Consider the following 19,311-nt stretch of genomic DNA (forward strand, 5'->3'; position numbering starts at 1 on the left):
CCGTAAATTACGGTGGCGTAATTAACTCCATGGTCCCTTAGCGCCATGGTTTTTAACACCTGCTAAAAGCAGGTGTTAAATTCGCCATGGCGCTAAGGGACCTCGTACTCAGGCGGTAAGGGTCGGCGCTGTTTACGGCGCCGTAAACCCCTTACCGCCTGGGTCGTAATGAGGCCCTAAGTATTGTACTTGGAATAGAGAAGAATTGTATTAGGAGCTATATGCGTGAGATACGTGCTAATAGGTTCTGGTTTGTTTTTGAATTGACTTTAGAGTGGTTGATTTGCAATAGCATTTGTTGTGTGGTAGTGTGTTTTGTGTTTTCTCTTATTTTCCTCTGATTTTTGACTATCTGTCATTTCAAATTCTGATTGATACATTTAGTGGAGATATTTGAATGATTTTGCTTATTGATCCTGTTCTATTTGTATTGACGTATGTATCACTATTCTGTATTATTTGAAATTTTATTGTTTATCATATCTATTGTTTTGGAATGATATATGTCTTTTGATACAATGTTAAATAAAGTTATTAAAAAAGAAAGAAAAGAAAGAAAACAATAAGAAAGTACATCTTTTCTAGAAAAAACTGGGAACCTTGTATGACGCTGTTCAGACTTACAGCAGCGGCGCAGTGTAAGTCACAACAGAAGAGGGGAAAAGAGAGGGAGGAAAGGAGAAGCAAAATAGCAGTCATGTTCAAATACTGTGACTTGGGGTGTTGGGGTAATGGTGGAGACAGGGCCTGGGAGGACGAATGAAGAGGAAAACAGGTAAGCCATTGAGAAATAAATGAGTAAAACAGGGAGAGTTGCGTTAGAACGAGCGGGAGGAGTACGCCCTCACTTTCCGCCATTTCAGGTGAGGTTAAACAATGCACTGTGGTTGACAAACTGTACATTTTAGGACATATGAATGAAACAGCATCCCAATGTAATCAAGGGGTGTGTGGTGTATAGGGTTCTTTTCCAAATCTGGGCCAGTTGTTTTCCTTATATTGTTTTGTAGGAATTTGTTTTAAATGCTTAGAGACAGACAATGCAGCACAAGAACCTACAATGTCACAAGACACTACATTAATTACCGTAAAGCAGAGAAGACTAGAGGACACGCCTTCTCAAGCTAGGCTCCTAGAGTCCAGAACAGCATCTCACTCCATATCAGACCCACCTCATCTATCCTGCAGAACATAAATCAAGTCAGATCTAGTCTAGGAACACCTCTCGAGGCCCTGAATATGAGCATACAGACCCCTCACCCCCTCCATCATCACTGGGTGGGCTGGAATGCACGTTCCCTCCAATGTGTGTGCCATCCCAAACTGCCTGCTGTCCCCAATCACAGACATGAAGTTGAAACTAAAGTTGGTTCTCAATATTCAGACCGCAGAACAGAGCTACAAACATCCATCCATATATTCTTGGAGATGACGGAAGGAGTATCCACTCGCCACTCGACTATTACACACAGTATATCCGGGGTATCTTTGGAAGATAATACCACCTAAGTTTGCAAAATGTCAGAAGGTTTTTCCACCTGCTGAAATGTAGGCAGGCAGATCACCCATGCGCACTTGAAAGCTTCCCACGCTGAGCTGGAGACACTGTGAGAACTGCCTTCCAGCGCCAAGAAGACAGTAGGGGGACTTACTCTAGTTTCTTTAATTTGCAGGCCGGGTGCGTGAGCCCGTCGCACAAGTCTCTTATTCCAGAATCCAATAAGTCATTTTCCTGCAGGCTGAGCTCTACGAGAGATGGGCTTGTCCTGAGAACAGTGGCGAGACCTGCACAGCATGAATCGGTCAGCAAGCAGCGCCTAAAACTTCAGGAGACAGAAATATATAGGTGAGAACAACGCTGCGGAGGGGGGCGGGGGTAGTCAGGGCTTAGCGGGGGCGGGGGTCTTCAATCGACAACTTCGCCTGAAAAGAATTGCCAATTTTTATGCAACCCATAGTTACACAATGTTGGATACAATCTTTATGTGAGTGTGTTGTGGTGATTGTTTGGAATTCATATGTATGACGTGTGTAAACACATTTCTAATGAAGAAATCCTCTTAAATGAGTAAGGGTAATTGCACATTTCCCTTACACTATAGAACAAACATGAAAGGTAGGACCTCCCTTAAGCGAATAGTTTGTGAAAGATGAACACCAATTAAAATTAAAAAGTTTTGAATGAAACTAAGTCAGATTGAATCATGGGATAGGGTAAAAGAAAAGAAAAATGAAAAAACGTACAATAATTCCCAACCATGACCCACTAGAATAGTCAACCGCTTTTTTAAAAACACATTAGATGATGTTAATTAAATAAAGCAAATCAAAAGACTAGAGATATTCGCAGCACAGTGTCTTAATGACAGTTCAATAGACAGTGCACCAGAGACTTCATGACAGTTCAATAGACAGTGCACCAGAGACAGTGCACGGAGTGTCTTTATGTCAGTTCAATAGACAGTGGCCCCGAGACAGTGCACACAGAGTCTTTATGTCAGTTCAATAGACAGTGCACCAGAGACAGTGCACACAGAGTCTTTATGTCAGTTCAATAGACAGTGCACCAGAGACAGTGCACACAGAGTCTTTATGTCAGTTCACTAGACAGTGCACCAGAGACAGTGCACACAGAGTCTTTATGTCAGTTCACTAGACAGTGCACCAGAGACAGTGCATAGAGTGTCTTTATGTCAGTTCAATAGACAGTGCACATAGTGTCTTTATGTCAGTTCAATAGACAGTGCACCAGCGACAGTGCACACAGAGTCTTTATGTCAGTTCAATAGACAGTGCACCAGAGACAGTGCACCAGAGACAGTGCATAGAGTGTCTTTATGTCAGTTCAATAGACAGTGCACCAGAGACAGTGCACACAGAGTCTTTATGTCAGTTCAATAGACAGTGCACCAGAGACAGTGCACACAGAGTCTTTATGTCAGTTCACTAGACAGTGCACCAGAGACAGTGCATAGAGTGTCTTTATGTCAGTTCAATAGACAGTGCACCAGAGACAGTGCACACAGAGTCTTTATGTCAGTTCAATAGACAGTGCACCAGAGACAGTGCACACAGAGTCTTTATGTCAGTTCACTAGACAGTGCACCAGAGACAGTGCATAGAGTGTCTTTATGTCAGTTCACTAGACAGTGCACCAGAGACAGTGCACACAGAGTCTTTATGTCAGTTCACTAGACAGTGCACCAGAGACAGTGCATAGAGTGTCTTTATGTCAGTTCAATAGACAGAGCACCAGAGACAGTGCACATAGTGTCTTTATGTCAGTTCAATAGACAGTGCACCAGAGACAGTGCACACAGAGTCTTTATGTCAGTTCACTAGACAGTGCACCAGAGACAGTGCATAGAGTGTCTTTATGTCAGTTCAATAGACAGAGCACCAGAGACAGTGCACATAGAGTCTTTATGTCAGTTCAATAGACAGTGCACCAGAGACAGTGCACACAGAGTCTTTATGTCAGTTCACTAGACAGTGCACCAGAGACAGTGCATAGAGTGTCTTTATGTCAGTTCAATAGACAGAGCACCAGAGACAGTGCACATAGTGTCTTTATGTCAGTTCAATAGACAGTGCACCAGCGACAGTGCACACAGAGTCTTTATGTCAGTTCAATAGACAGTGCACCAGAGACAGTGCACCAGAGACAGTGCATAGAGTGTCTTTATGTCAGTTCAATAGACAGTGCACCAGAGACAGTGCACACAGAGTCTTTATGTCAGTTCAATAGACAGTGTACCAGAGACAGTGCATAGAGTGTCTTTATGTCAGTTCAATAGACAGTGGCCCCGAGACAGTGCACAGAGTCTTTATGTCAGTTCAATAGACAGTGCACCGGAGACAGTGCATAGAGTGTCTTTATGTCAGTTCAATAGACAGTGGCCCCGAGACAGTGCACACAGAGTCTTTATGTCAGTTCAATAGACAGTGCACCAGAGACAGTGCACAGAGTGTCTTTATGTCAGTTCAATAGACAGTGGCCCCGAGACAGTGCACAGAGTCTTTATGTCAGTTCAATAGACAGTGCACCAGAGACAGTGCATAGAGTGTCTTTATGTCAGTTCAATAGACAGTGGCCCCGAGACACAGAGTCTTTATGTCAGTTCAATAGACAGTGCACCGGAGACAGTGCATAGAGTGTCTTTATGTCAGTTCAATAGACAGTGGCCCCGAGACAGTGCACACAGAGTCTTTATGTCAGTTCAATAGACAGTGCACCAGAGACAGTGCACAGAGTGTCTTTATGTCAGTTCAATAGACAGTGGCCCCGAGACAGTGCACACAGAGTCTTTATGTCAGTTCAATAGACAGAGCACCAGAGACAGTGCATAGAGTGTCTTTATGTCAGTTCAATAGACAGTGGCCCCGAGACAGTGCACACAGAGTCTTTATGTCAGTTCAATAGACAGTGCACCAGAGACAGTGCATAGAGTGTCATAATGACAGTTCAATAGACAGTGCACCAAAGACAGTGCACACAGAGTCTTTATGTCAGTTCTATAGACAGAGCACCAGAGACAGTGAACACAGAGTCTTTATGTCAGTTCAATAGACAGTGCACCAGAGACAGTGCATAGAGTGTCTTTATGTCAGTTCAATAGACAGTGGCCCGAGACAGTGCACACAGAGTCTTTATGTCAGTTCAATAGACAGTGCACCAGAGACAGTGCATAGAGTGTCATAATGACAGTTCAATAGAGAGTGCACCAAAGACAGTGCACACAGAGTCTTTATGTCAGTTCTATAGACAGAGGACCAGAGACAGTGCACACAGAGTCTTTATGTCAGTTCACTAGACAGTGCACCAGAGACAGTGCACAGAGTGTCTTTATGTCAGTTCAATAGACAGTGGCCCCGAGACAGTGCACACACAGTCTTTATGTCAGTTCAATAGACAGTGCACCAGAGACAGTGCACACAGAGTCTTTATGTCAGTTCACTAGACAGTGCACCAGAGACAGTGCATAGAGTGTCTTTATGTCAGTTCAATAGACAGTGGCCCGAGACAGTGCACACAGAGTCTTTATGTCAGTTCAATAGACAGTGCACCAGAGACAGTGCATAGAGTGTCATAATGACAGTTCAATAGAGAGTGCACCAAAGACAGTGCACACAGAGTCTTTATGTCAGTTCTATAGACAGAGGACCAGAGACAGTGAACACAGAGTCTTTATGTCAGTTCATTAGACAGAGCACCAGAGACAGTGCATAGTGGCATAATGACAGTTCAATAGACAGTGCACCAGAGACAGTGCACAGAGTGTCTTTATGTCAGTTCAATAGACAGTGCACCAGAGACAGTGCACAGAGTGTATTTATGTCAGTTCAATAGACAGAGCACCAGAGACAGTGCACACAGAGTCTTTATGTCAGTTCAATAGACAGTGCACCAGAGACAGTGCACATAGTCTTTATGCCAGTTCTATAGACAGTGCACCAGAGACAGTGCACAGAGTGTCTTTATGTCAGTTCAATGGACAGTGCACCAGAGACAGTGCACAGAGTGTCTTTATGTCAGTCCAATAGACAGAGCACCAGTGACAGTGCATAGAGTGTCTTTATGTCAGTTCAATAGACAGTGCACCAGAGACAGTGCACAGTGTGCTTTGATATGATATGGCATTTATAACGCGCCTATACACAAGTGTTGCAAGGCGCGACGTGGCAAGGCAGGGGGGTCCAAGGGAAGACAGAGACAACGATCCTACTAGGCCAGGTGAGAGTTTCAGGGGAGGGGGGAGGGGAAAAGTGCGGGGGGAAGGGCAGGGGGCAGGCAGTATATAGGATAACAGTAAAAATAAAATACAATAAATAAAAGTCGGCCAGCTGGTGACAAGTGCAAGGGTAAGTGCAGACATCAGGGGCAAGTGCTGGTAGGGGCTTTAGGGATACAGAAACAGTCCTCGAGTGCAAGGGTTGCCAGGGGGGCAGTGCAGGTTTGCAACTGGCGGGGAGGGGACCTGGGCCAGAGAACAGAGGGTAGCCAGGTGACCAGGGCAGTTTCAGCCAGAAGATCAGCAGGGGAGAGGAAGAGAGAAGGCAGAAGCAAAGAGGAAGGTCTTGAGGTGTTTCCAGAACCAGATATGGTCCTCCTCAAGTTTCAGGGAGGCAGGGACAGAGATGTTTTTATGGCAGGGCAAAAGGGGCCCTTGCCTGGGGCCCCCACCTTGGAGGGGGCCCCACGAGGCTGCCTGATCTAAAGAAGTAAGATTTGTTCATTCACCAGACTTAAAAAGCACACATCAGGATAGTGTATGGCATGGCTCTGACGTTCTAAACCTATTGCTTGTCTGTTTTGGCAAGTACATTCTGCCTTGATCAATTCATCATGTAAAGCTTTCTGGGTTCACTGTGGTATATATAGTTTGTGTGTTCCTTGCGGCACAACTCCTTCCTGTGGGAATTATGTTGATCATGTGCAATAGCCAAATTTGAAATCCATATTGGTAAATTGAGTGCCACAATGGTTCAGAAGTTAGCTCATTGTGTTAAGCACTCATTGCAGAGATGTGTTCCTATGCAAGATTAGAAAAGCACATTCCTGTAAGGCTGGCTGAGCCTTTCCTATGTCTGAAGGTTATAAACCTACTGCGTATGTACTTGTTCTTGCAACACAACAGGTGCTATAATCAGCAATGTACCTGCACCAGATAGGGGTTGCTATAAAAAACGAACATGTCATCCTTCTGGTGAAGGTCTAGAAATGGGTTTGTTCAGACGGCTCCTCTAACTACCTCGAAGAGACCACATTTCACCAGCGCTGAAAACATTACACTGGCTACCAATAAAACAGCAAATCAAGTTCAAATCAATGTGCACAACGCACAGAGCAATCCACGGCCAAGGCGCGGAGTTCCTAAGAGAAAAAATAAACCTACACCGTCCAACAAGGCCGCTCAGATCCAGCAGCGACATCCGTTTGGAACCAAAACCATACAACAGAAGAACATTCGGAGGATCCTCTTTCTCGCATCTCGCCAGAAAAACCTGAAACGAGCTACCAAAGAACATACGTAGATCACCTCCTATTCAGAACACTCCTAAAATCTTGGCTCTTTACCCCATAACTAGAAAGAATGCCTATGGGGGCACATACACAGCTGAAACGATGCTGAGAGAGGAAACCGATCCTCACTATCTCCCTAAGCTATCGCCCATCAACAGAATTAAGGAAGAACAATCTATGGCAAATCAACTTACCAAGTGAAAGATAGATAAGCTAGAATCATACCTAAGAACGATCACGGAGAGATCGGGGTGCAAGGTAAGAATGATATGATATAACAGCTTGGCCTACAAAGTAAACATGGCCAGCAATCGATCGCTGACAGGAAATAGATAGGAAGGGAGCGGATGATTGTAAAAATACAGCACCAATAAAAGAGTGGGGGACAATGCTCGCCTCAACCTGGTACACAAAGGTCAAACATAACACAGCTGGGAACTTGCCACGCCAACACTCCTAACAATTAGATGGACAGAAAAGAAAAAGAGAAAGAATATGCCTACTCCATAGTACAACCAGATACATAGAACAAGAATTATAAGGACTAAGAGACATATAACCCACTAACCCAACAGCTCAGATCTCTGCATACTTAACTCACACAAAAAATCCACACAACCACCTTCTTGCACAGCAAACCGCACGCACTTCACCACACTGCAACAACAAACAAACACCACATAGGCCGCACCAACAGCACACAAGGACTCAGATCTATCCGATATTCACACCCAAGCTCAGTGCACAGTGAAAACCGAACTTTACTACTCCCTATTCACCGACTTACCCCACCCCACCTTCTTGTTTGCAGACCTGCCTGAGCGCCTGGGGACCAATTCCATTGGTTATGGTGTGCGGTACAAATACCTTTGCCATTAACATTAACAAATGAAATCATAACAGACCAAGGCAGCCCTTAAAAGAGGCCTGCACGTATAATACCTCTGTCCCTGTGCACATAGTAGGAAGTGAGGATTAGAAATGCAGCGGAAGCACACCCTAGTGCCACATGCAGCGCCATAGTGCCACACACGCAACACCGTAGTGCCACACCCAGTGCCATAGTGCCAAATGCAGCGCCATAGTGCCACACGCACCGCCATAGTTCCACACAGAGAGCACATTACACTGATGCCAACACACACTAGTTACAGTCGCATCCTGTGGTGGATCTGTATGCGCCCACATTGAAATTCATCCTTCAGCCGCTTACCACCTCCCCTTTTAAGTGTGCAACTGAGAACAATTCAACACACTGAGGATCCACAGTGGAAAATATGTTTCCTAAATCTGTGCATTAGTGCAAAACGCCTTTCTTTGTTGTGCAAACACAAATATCATAAGCACTTCTATTCAGTATACCTACTTCTGCCAGTGATGTAGAAAGTAGTGGGATTGGGGATACAAGTAGTATTTGGATAAGGCTTTAGCTGGGCGTGGGCAGGAGTATGAAACACAGTGTAGGGGCGACATTTCAGAATTAAATGTAAGATTAGACGTAGAATGAGACGGGAGAAGCAAAATGAGGCAATCCGCATGCAAGGAGTAAGAAACAGCAGCTACTCACTCCACTTTCTCCAACCTGCAGCCCGGTTGCATGAGTCCGTGGCACAGTTGCCTCACACCGGCATCCCCATGTTCATTAAAACCCAGGTCGAGCTCCATTAGAGACGGATTGGCACTGAGGACAGAGGAGAGGGTTGTGCAGCAGGATGCAGTCAATTTACAGCTCCACAATCTACGGGAGACAGAGAAACATGTGAAGGACCTCATCCAATTCAATCAAAACCTCACACAGATCATCAACCACTGTTATTAACTCATTCCAAGACATGGTCAAAGTTTTCTTTTAAAACAACCAGATCAATGAGAAGATAAAGCAGAAACTAATGTTTCGCCAAACCAATAGGCTTCCTCAGGGTTCACAGAAAAGTCAATTAAATCTGAAATGAATCACTGTTTAAAATATTTTCTATTTCCACTAATTAAACTCAACTACTTATCACATTATGACATCATCATTTACAAACTTCTACTCTAAAATAATCAGACAAACCAGAAAAAAGCAATGAAAAGAGGGAAATGGAGAATGTACTGTTATATGTGTGCAGCTAGTGATATAACAATGCTGCAGCCATGCGTCGGCTAAAGCAACCTCCTACCTATCTTCAGTGCAGCTTTTTTTCTGATGGAAGATTTGAAATAGGTGTCTGCACACAATGTACCCATGTAAGACAAGCATATTGCTCCTGGTGGCAGCACGCAAACAGGCAACCTGCTCACCACTTTCCCGCAAATGACGACTAAGCACATCATCAACGAGTGAAGCGACTGCCTGTGCTTGCACCACCACACTAGAAGAGATTTTACTGTGAGATACAAAGCAAGCACGCATTAAAATAAAATAAAATGAGAAAAGAGGTGGAGGCAAATTTCACAGAGCAAGAAAAGAAACAATAAGAACAAATAGAACAAAAAGTGGATACATTAAGAGAAAAAAAAGAAAATTAAAAAGAACATTTTTAAGAGAATGAAAATGCAAACATGAGCTATTGAAGAAAGACAGAAGATAAAAGTAAAATTATTGAAAAGGGAAAACCTACTGCATAGAAGCAGACAAATTAAGAGCTGCCACTAGCCATTAAGGAGTGTGGATGATCCTCAGAACCAGAACAGTTTAAAGGAGAAATATGGACACATGCAATAAACTTACCTAAGACTGGAGCAGGTCCGAAGCCAGGGCATTAGTGCCTCGAGCCGCTCCGGTCTCATTTTTGTGTTTGAAATGTGAAACTTTTCAATTACTGATGTTTTCTCCAAACAGAACTGCAGAACTCTAACATCCAGGTCACTGTTTATCCCTCCCATGTCCATGTTTTTAAAATGACCAATGGCCTCCTTGACAAACTCTTCGTCTCTGTATTCGTACAAGCAGTAAAGCAGATCCATCAGGTCAGATCTGATCTCACAGGGGCCTTCCTGGATCTGCTCTTTGATCCACATCAATACACTACATTTTACAGCTGTCGAAAGCTTCAATTTTAATCTATTCTCCATCTGGTCCTGATTCTCATCGTTGAGGAGACCGAAGAGGAAGCGAACCGTGAACTTCAGTTGACTGTGCTCATATTTTCTAGACATTTCCAGACACCCTATCAAATCTTGCTGAAGATTCTCAGCGTTTTCTTCTGTGTCTTCCAGCAAATAGAACAGAGCTGCCAAAAACTCTTGGAAGTTCGGGTGAATGAATTTGTACAAGGGGGGCGAATCGGATACCTTTTGAAAAACATGCGTTTTAAAAAAGAGAGACTGAATCTCCGACACGGTTAAGCTGTGTTTTATAAGATCGTCATCTTTGAAAAGTACTTTCTGCTCCCAGACCCCAGCCCAGGCTAAGGCGCAAATTTTCTTCAGAATGAATTGCATCGGCCGAAGGGAATCATTTTTCTGTTTTTTCAATACATTCTCTAAGAAGGACAGGTACACAGATGAAAGGGTCTTTAGAGAGGGGCTAGACTCGATTCCTTTATCCATATGATATTTCATGGCAGTGCAAACCATCCAACATACAACAGGGACAAAGCAAAATGCAAAAACAAATTCAGTTTCTGGCACAATGTTGCACGATTTTGCCAATATTTGGCGGCCAAAATAATTTTGAAAATATTCCTTCTGGTCATCTTGAGAAAATCCAAGAATCTGGACAACACGGCGGGTTTTCACATGTGCGGAGAGCTTATTCAAAGCATTTGGCCTTGTTGTTATTATGATGTACGACTTGTCAAAAATGGTTTTCCTCATGAAACTGTCTCGAATGTTTTCTTTTGGCCTCGTTGAATGAAGTTCCATTTCCAAAAGAAGTAGCGGGCACCTTAACTCATCAAAACCATCAACGATAAAAAGTAATTTCTTTGGATCCACTTTTGGACCGTTTGCTGCGTTGGGCATCTCAAGGTAACTGTGATAGAGAAGGTCGGCAAAGGTTTGCTCTCCAGGTAGCTGGACGACCTCTCGGCAGGGTATATAGAAAGCATAATCGAACTGTTCCTCGAAAAGCTCCCCCGATGCCCAATCTTGCAATATCTTCAGAGCAGTGGTTGTCTTTCCGATGCCCGCGGCCCCCTGCAGGGTGATGACCCGTGGGATGTTTCCATGTTCATCGGGTTCAAATAACCTGGAAACCTCCAGGTATGTATCAGTGCCTTGCTGGGCCATGAGCTCCGGATGATTGCTTCCCACAGTCATTATTTCAAATTCCCTTGTTGCCTGGCGGTATTGATTGTTGATAAGTAGCAGCTTTGTGTACTTTGTCTCCAGCTGGAAACATTTACTGCTTATATTGATCTTGGATTCCAATAATCGCACTCTTTCTATCATGTCGTCCATATATTTTCTTCTGTGATTAACTGCAATACAGAAAAGACACATTTGCACAAAAATACAAGGTTATGATTACAATTATGCCTCTATAAATCAGAATTAATCTCGATTAAAAGAATCTATAAAACAAACTCAAAATTGAAAAAAAGCTAGTTATTTAAGGCACAGTCATGAAATATCAAAATATGGTGGATAATCAATTGGGTGCTGAGTTATTTTCTTAGTAGAACAATTGCTTATGCAGACTATGTAACCACACATATTCAGAGTTTCAAATATTCAAATATGAAATCATACTCACAAAATGCACTTCAATGTACAAAACACAGAGTAGAACACTAATATGCAGTCTACAATACTCTAAACAGTTAAGAAAAAAAGTTACTGGCATACTTACTTCAATGAAATATATCTATTCCTAAATAATTGCTAAATCGTTCTTTGCCTCTGAATTCGGCATGTGACAGCAATCTCTTAATCAATCATTTGCAAAGCGAAAGATCCCCATCCCAACATTTTAAAATTCTATTAGTGCTGTAAGTATTAAACCCTGTGACGAACAACAAGCGACAACACTATATCGAGAGGAGCAATTTCATCGACACTTTTCTGCTATTGTTCTCCAGACTTTACATACCTACGCATGATATATTCCTTTTCTAATTCTCCATGTATGGAATAAGCAGCTGGCAAGGGAAACTACATTGCCACAGCACCAGTAGCCTTACATAGCGCCTAGGTTTCTTTCAAAGACTTAACCCCTGCTTGTCTGAAAACCGGATTTATACATTTTATCCTCTAATTGTAGTAATGTGGGCAGAGATATAGAAAATGGGTATCCATCTCCATCTATAGATTATCACATGTGAACCTCCTGCCTTATCCTCCACTCTCAACCTTAGCTCAATTGCTGCCACTGGGAGACTCCAAGCCGGCATTTTACATATCATTGGAGGAACACTTTCGCCCTCGTCTTGCTGAAATTAAGTTCCAGTCCTCAATTCGTTTTATATTCAAAGCACTTAATATATATATATATATTTTATAATCTTTATTGTGCATTTGGTAATTCAACCTTTTACACATGAACAGATCTAATAACAACGGATAGTGGATCTCATGAAAATACAATATCACATAAGATCTTAACATTCAATGAATAAAAACGGCCATCATATTATAATAAAACCACATAATAGTAGAAAAAGAAACATCAAAGTTAAAAAACTGTGGTAAAAAGGTTGGGTGTAAAAGCAATACGTTACATCAGGATGGATTCATCGAGGGTGGGAAAGAGGAGAGTGGCTAAATGTCAGATTGTTCAAAAGGTGGGATAATCAGTCAAGCTTGTCCTGGATACGATTCGAAATGTGGTATGCAGCTGCCGTGATAACCAGGGGTTTGGTGCAATAGATGGGGCTCCAAAATTGGTCAGATCCATAATCAACACATTTCTCATAGCTTTTAGAATAGAAATTGGTCAACAGGCTACAATTGGTAAGGACATGGGCGGTTTCAATATCATGATTACAAACCCTGCATAGTCGGTCCTCCTTGGGCACCCCAGTCCAGGCCTCTGTGTTGGCAAGGACTGGCAGTTGTTCACAATGCAGGTTTAGAAAAAATCGTATAAGCGGGGGCAAATAGCGCTTAATAAGGTAGTTACGAGGTTTGTTAAGGAAATTACCTTAGTGTGTATATTTCACATCCTTGGATTTGCCTGTCAGGTAGGTAAGTGACGGGATTCCATCCCATTCCATCGTTCTTTTGGCGTGATGAGAATGATACAAGTCAATAAAGGTGGCAGGTGGGTTATCCACCCCTATTTCAAAGAGGTGTCTTCTAACCATGTGATCCAACTCAATGAACCAACAGCTGTGAGAACGCCTCTCCTGGTGGACCTTGAGCTGCCTAAGCTAAGGGTTGCCATTCATCTCGGGGTAGGTGATATTTGCCCAAAGTCTACAAGCAGAAATTTTCCAACAGGCCAGCAATCACTTAATATTCATGGACCTCTTGATCTCTTGCCCTAAAGATAGATCTTTCATGACCAATAGTTCTTCTTTGCAATACTCTTAAAATTCATGTTCATGGTTCTGTTTGTTTTACACTTACTGCCTCAATCCGAGTTCAGCGGTAACCCTTAAATACGGCAGAAACGCTATTACCACCGCATTTAAGTGTCCGCCAAATCACAGGCTTGGCGGATTTTGCTGATTTTTGGCACCGAACATTCCCCATTGAGCCCAATGGGGGAATGGGAAATTCCCAAATGGGCCCAATGGGGAATGGGGACTTACCGTTTTGCCAAACCCGTGATCTGGCGCTAATAGCGCCGGGGGTTTGGCAGTAGGGCTAATAGCCCTGGCAGTAATACCACCAGGGTTACCGCCCAACTCATGATGAGGCCCTACAGTCTGTTCTAGTTGTATAGCAAGTCTTATTTTCATTTGTTTGAAGCTATAACTGATATCAGCTCTTGCTGCAAAACAAGGCCGAGCAAACATCCTAGGTCGATAAGGGTCTGCACGTGTGAGTCACCCATTCCAAAATTCCATTGGGAACCCAGCATTGCAATCTCAACACAGAAACAAATAACATTGGTAAAGGTAATATATGGGTAGGTTGGCATGGGGCATGAGAAAGTGAAAAAAGGTGTACAAAATGGGGAACGGGGTCTAAAAAGGGGAGAATGGAGGAGTTTTGATGGGATGGAGAGAGGGGTAAAACCCTCGTGTCATAAAAGGACAAAGGATAATAATGAGGGGGGAATAGCTCTGGGGTAACGTGTTTGTCTTGGAAGCAAAACAATGCAGCGCAACACAAGTTCAAATCCCAATCCCACGCATGGAAACCCGTCTCTGGACACAAGTTCAAATCCCAATCCCACGCATGGAAACCCGTCTCTGGACACAAGTTCAAACCCCAATCCCACGCATGGAAACCCGTCTCTGGACACAAGTTCAAATCCCAATCCCACGCATGGAAACCCGTCTCTGGACACAAGTTCAAACCCCAATCCCACGCATGGAAACCCGTCTCTGGTATTAACCGCATTATAAAAGAACAATTATAACAAACGAAAAATGAAATTGAGGGCAAATATAGCCTATTCTACGTAGGTTCGGGCGACGGCGGTGGGATGACTGGAAAATGCTGTGTTACCGGGAAAACACTTTCCCAGTCATCTAACTTAATTCAGCAAACAGATGCAACTTGGTAGGTCTATTCTTGGTTAACTTCAATTGATGACGCACCTGAAACACCAAAGACGTAAATGGAAATGCCAGGTTAAATAGTGTCCTGGTGACATGGAGTAACCTGATCATCAAATGCGATGAGTTACAGCAATATCGATTCCTAGTCATTAACGCTGTGACCCTCCACCCCTGGCAGCTGATGTTCTATCTCACCACGGGCAGCTTTAGGCTCAGCACATTTCTCCTGGGATTAAGACCGGGCATGTGACTGGGGTCATGTGATCAGGAGCTAGAATCACCATCTTGCTCCTCTGTGCAGAGGGGTGCTCTGCAGGCACCCAGCAGAGTGGCCCTCCCCACCTCAGGTGGTGGAGGAGCCATCTTGCCACGGGCTGCTCTAGGCCCAACCAACCTCTCCTGGGGTTAGGGCTAGCCATGTAACTGGGGTCTGTGGCGGCCCGCTCACCTAGCACCGGAGCGGGTCTGACCAGGCACCGGGATCACCCTGGCAGAACAATGGAGCTGCGATCACGCAGCGGACAGATTGCAGAGGGCACCCTGCAGAGTCCGGATCACCGGATTCGGACACACGCGTTGGGGGCACCCAGCTGACAGCAGCCTCGGCCTTAGGGGCACCCAGGCCTGAGGCTGCAACACAGGCCGTGATCACAAGGTAGGCCAGATACACAAAAGAGATAGACTCAGAGTTGCCACTTCCTGGAGCTCTGCTGCAGTTCCCCTCACATGCCAGCAGAGCCCCTTTTATTGGGACATGGTCAAGACTCGTCTTCTTAAAAGGGCAATACGCCCACAGTTAAATGGGCAATACTCAACAGGGTCGTATAATCAGCTGGTCTCCTATTGAATTCCCTTTACCAGGGTGTTCTCGCCGTGGGCGTCCTCTTTTAAGGGCCCTGATTCAAAGGGCGGCTTTTGTGGCTCGTTGTGTTCAGCATTGTCGTTTCTCTGGCTAAGTTCAATCTATGCCCACATGGCGTCGACTTGTCATCACTCATAGCGGTGCCCACCCTCTGGTTATTGAAGCTTTGTGCACTTTTTCCATCTTTTGGTGCCATGCTTTACTTTTAATTTGTAAATATTGTAGGTTTTGCCTCAAGCCTGTGTTTTTGCACCTGCATTCATATGTTGGGATGGTCTTATCTTGTCCAGTAATGTCCATGCCACTGCTTGACGTTCATTGTGAACCGCATTTTGGTCCATGAACTCATTTTCTTGCTCTTATGGCATTCTCCGGTGATGGGTTTTCCTGTTCTGTTTTGTATTTTTGTCATCATATCAATACTTTGTACCACCTCGTTAATATACGCGAGCACTTTGACGTGAAGCGCTATAGAAGCAAATACATGTATGCCAAACAGGAGATAGATTCACTACATAGAAACAGTGTTGGACGCGTCTGCACAGTGTCAGGAAGGTCCTGCATAAGCACACAAGACCAGACACTGAAGATATAGTGGAAAGTCTTTACTCCTCACCAAACAAAAGAAGAATAACAATGAATCCAAAAAACAAAACCCCAAAACAACCAGCACCAAGTCTCTCTGACTCGCTAGTGGCGTTCCAAATCCCAATTATGTTGTCAGGCTTTTGGCCGGAATATATGCAGGGTTTCCAGGAACCCGTACCCCAAGTCCAACGTCCACTGGTGATATGTACTATGGCCTTCACCAGTTCATGGTACATGAGCAACCTCTCCTCCGACGCGTGTTTTGAGCCCCCGTTGCTCTCATCCATCTCCTCATTGGTCCTCTGCACCTTCCGCACTACTTCTTCACAACTCAGGAAGATCTCCTACCCTTGGAAACCCCGACTGCGCCTACTCTGCTCTCCTTCTCCACGTCATGTTTCTCAATCCACCACTTGCGCCTGACTTGGACCAGTCTGGCCTGCTGGAACCTTTCTGTTCCCACCTACTAGGGGCCCACCCTTACCTCCTCTTTCCGTCTTGATGTTAGCACCTCTTCTCTGGACTACCACCTCCTCCTGCACCTGCCAACTCCTCCACTGATCCACCACTTCCCCCTGATGCCACCACCTCCCCCCACTTGCCTGCCACCTCCTCCTGATATTATCAACGCTTCACCTGATTCCCACATTGTGCGGTCACCTTCTCTACTTGACTACCACCTCTTTCTGATGCCACTACCTTCTCCCGCCCCCTAACACATCAGGCAATTCCAAATCCGCTCATTTAGGTGCTTCCAAGACTCCCCAGCAGTCTGCATAACCACCACCGCCAGCAGCCGGCATAACCACCACCGCCAGCAGCCGGCATAACCACCACCGCCAGCAGCCGGCATAACCACCACCGCCAGCAGCCGGCATAACCACCACTGCCAGCAGCCTACACCTACTGCATCCACCCCTATTCCTGGGGACGGGGGTCTCTTGGAAATGCTCTGCAACTGCGGCTCATAACTGGGAGAGAGCAGGGATTGGGTGGGTGTCCCTAGTGCACCTGGGTCTGTTTGGTATTTTGGGGGTAGAACAAGTCTATAACAGGCATGTGCACCTTCATAGAATGCAGTAATCCCTCTATAGCACTCCCCCGCCCCCCACCCCACCCCCGTGCTGCGTGTGCTCTCCTGATTTCCCAGTGTGTGAAAACACACTGGCAAAATTGTTTGCCATGTAATATAAAATTGACCCCCCCATCCACTCCAGACAGAAATGCATAGGCTTGCAGCATTGCCACCCACAGCACTTCCTGTCCCATTAGGTGTCCCGTTAAAGGATTGCAATGACTTCCCTGATATTCTGGAAAAAGGGTTAGCAATGTAGCAGTGCACCCTACTAGTGGGGTGAATGAACGTGTTTTCTCTGATGAGGCTTCGGATCCCAAATCGTCAGTGAAAAATGATTGGTGAAGGGGTCAGCAAATGTGAAAAACCAGAGCCCCACGATGGAGGGGCATGGTGAGACTTTCGGGGCCCACTGATCGGGGGTCTTATGTCTGGTTGAGCTTCCAGGGTCCCACAACTGCCAAATATTTACCAGGATTAAACTCTTCAAATGTATGCCTGAGGCGGGCGAGGACCACATATTTGTTAAAAGACTCTGAGGCAGAGCATCCAGAGCATCCAGGACCGGCAGCCTCTTTCTAACAAGGCTGTGGCGTCTCTGCCCACCCTCATATACCGCTATCCTGGCTACTTGCCCCCCAAACACATCCACCCTGCACTTGTCTATCCCTACCTAATCTAGCTTTTCCCCAACCCATTTACTTCACCTACCTTTCCTACTCACCCCCAACATTTCACAAACGCAGCATCCCCTTTTTCTAATCATCACCCCTGCAATCTCTTTATCCTACTCTTGTAGGCTAACACTGCCCAGTCCCACAGATCTCTGCTGACAGTCCAGACATCTAGGCTGGAAACTGTGCAAGCCTCTGACTTCCCTTCCACTGTCTCACCCATATTATCCTCTCTTCTCCTACTGTCTCCTCTTCCATCTGAGCATCATAACCCCATCATTCCAACCCATCCTAGCCCCTCCAAGCTCTCCTATCACACACTGTCTCACACTCACCTTTTGCCATCACTTCCCTGCCCTCATCCAGCCTTCCCCTCGCATCCCGCCCTCCACTATTATTCTTACCACTGCCCCCCACTTGTTCCAGGCTTATGCCTGCAATTCACCCCTCTCACTTCTCCCCCACTCCTTTCCAACATACCACCTCTCCTAACCCACCCTCAAACACTGTGGCCTCTCCCTAATCCCACCCTCATAGCATCCCTTCCCACCCTCACATCTTGGTCCTCTAGGACAACCATCAATAACACAACCGCCTCTTCCTCATGCAAGCGACACACTTACGCATTACATCCTCAGGCACCCACCCACACCACTTTTCCTTGATTGACCCGTCTTCTATCTCTCCACTCGAACCATCACATCCTTCATCTACACTCACATCTTGGCACACTACTATAACCCACAACCCCTGTGCACCTTGCAACAAACCTGCACCTCCTAAAATAGCCTATAAAGACACACATCTGATTCTCAGATGAAAAAGAGGCAACTATTGTGGGGTGAAAAGGCCCCGGGATGCCATAAATAAAAAGCCAGAGTCAGTGGGGGACATGCCCCTAAGTAAAAGGCCTGCCCTGAAATAATGTTGGACATGAGGCTTATGGAAACAAGGTAAAAAGGAATGAAATGTTGCATCAAAGCATCAAGAAAATTAAAGATGCCAACTGCCTTGCATAAGACACATTGCAATGTTGGACACATTCTTGGAGAGCTGAAATAACATTCTCAGAAACAACGGTCCACAGCACCCTCAATGGGATGTCAGCATTGTGTGCAGCAGTTGCAGTGAATCAGATTGCTTTATGTCATGAAAATTACATAAAATGAGTAATTCCGTTTTCCCCTTTAAACTAAAAATATGCTCATCAAAATATGTGCAAGACTTTCAAATATGAACTTGGTGTCTGTCTATCATGAGCCCATCACAGAGGAAACAACAGTGTACAGAATCTATAAGGGCATGTGGAACTGCAATAAAGTAAAGGCCTTTCACGACTGAAATCAACCAAAAAGCAGATGTGCACTAAAGCCTCTAAAAGTATCATTATGATGCCCTCCTTTAACCACTGTATGCAGGGAGCAACTTTGCAGTGACACTTCTACATGTTAAAATGATATGCATTTCCAAAAGTTCATTTTAAAGTGAAA

At 44.8% G+C, this 19,311-nt stretch overlaps 1 protein-coding gene across 2 annotated transcripts in view; it reads right to left on the reverse strand.

Moving 5' to 3' along the window:
* Positions 1-19,311, reverse strand: part of LOC138452986 (NACHT, LRR and PYD domains-containing protein 3-like) — a 412,210-nt gene that overhangs the window by 125,188 nt on the left and 267,711 nt on the right. For both annotated transcript variants that reach the window (XM_069605366.1, XM_069605365.1), the window contains exons 4-6: positions 9,738-11,430; positions 8,592-8,762; positions 1,653-1,823 (exon numbers count right to left, since the gene is read on the reverse strand). In XM_069605366.1, coding sequence (XP_069461467.1) covers positions 1,653-1,823; positions 8,592-8,762; positions 9,738-11,430 — 2,035 coding nt within the window. The remainder of the gene's footprint in view (positions 1-1,652; positions 1,824-8,591; positions 8,763-9,737; positions 11,431-19,311) is intronic.

The sequence above is a fragment of the Ambystoma mexicanum genome, chromosome 4p (assembly GCF_040938575.1).
Source record: "Ambystoma mexicanum isolate Mex_15411 chromosome 4p, UKY_AmexF1_1, whole genome shotgun sequence".
Classification (NCBI taxonomy): domain Eukaryota; kingdom Metazoa; phylum Chordata; class Amphibia; order Caudata; family Ambystomatidae; genus Ambystoma; species Ambystoma mexicanum.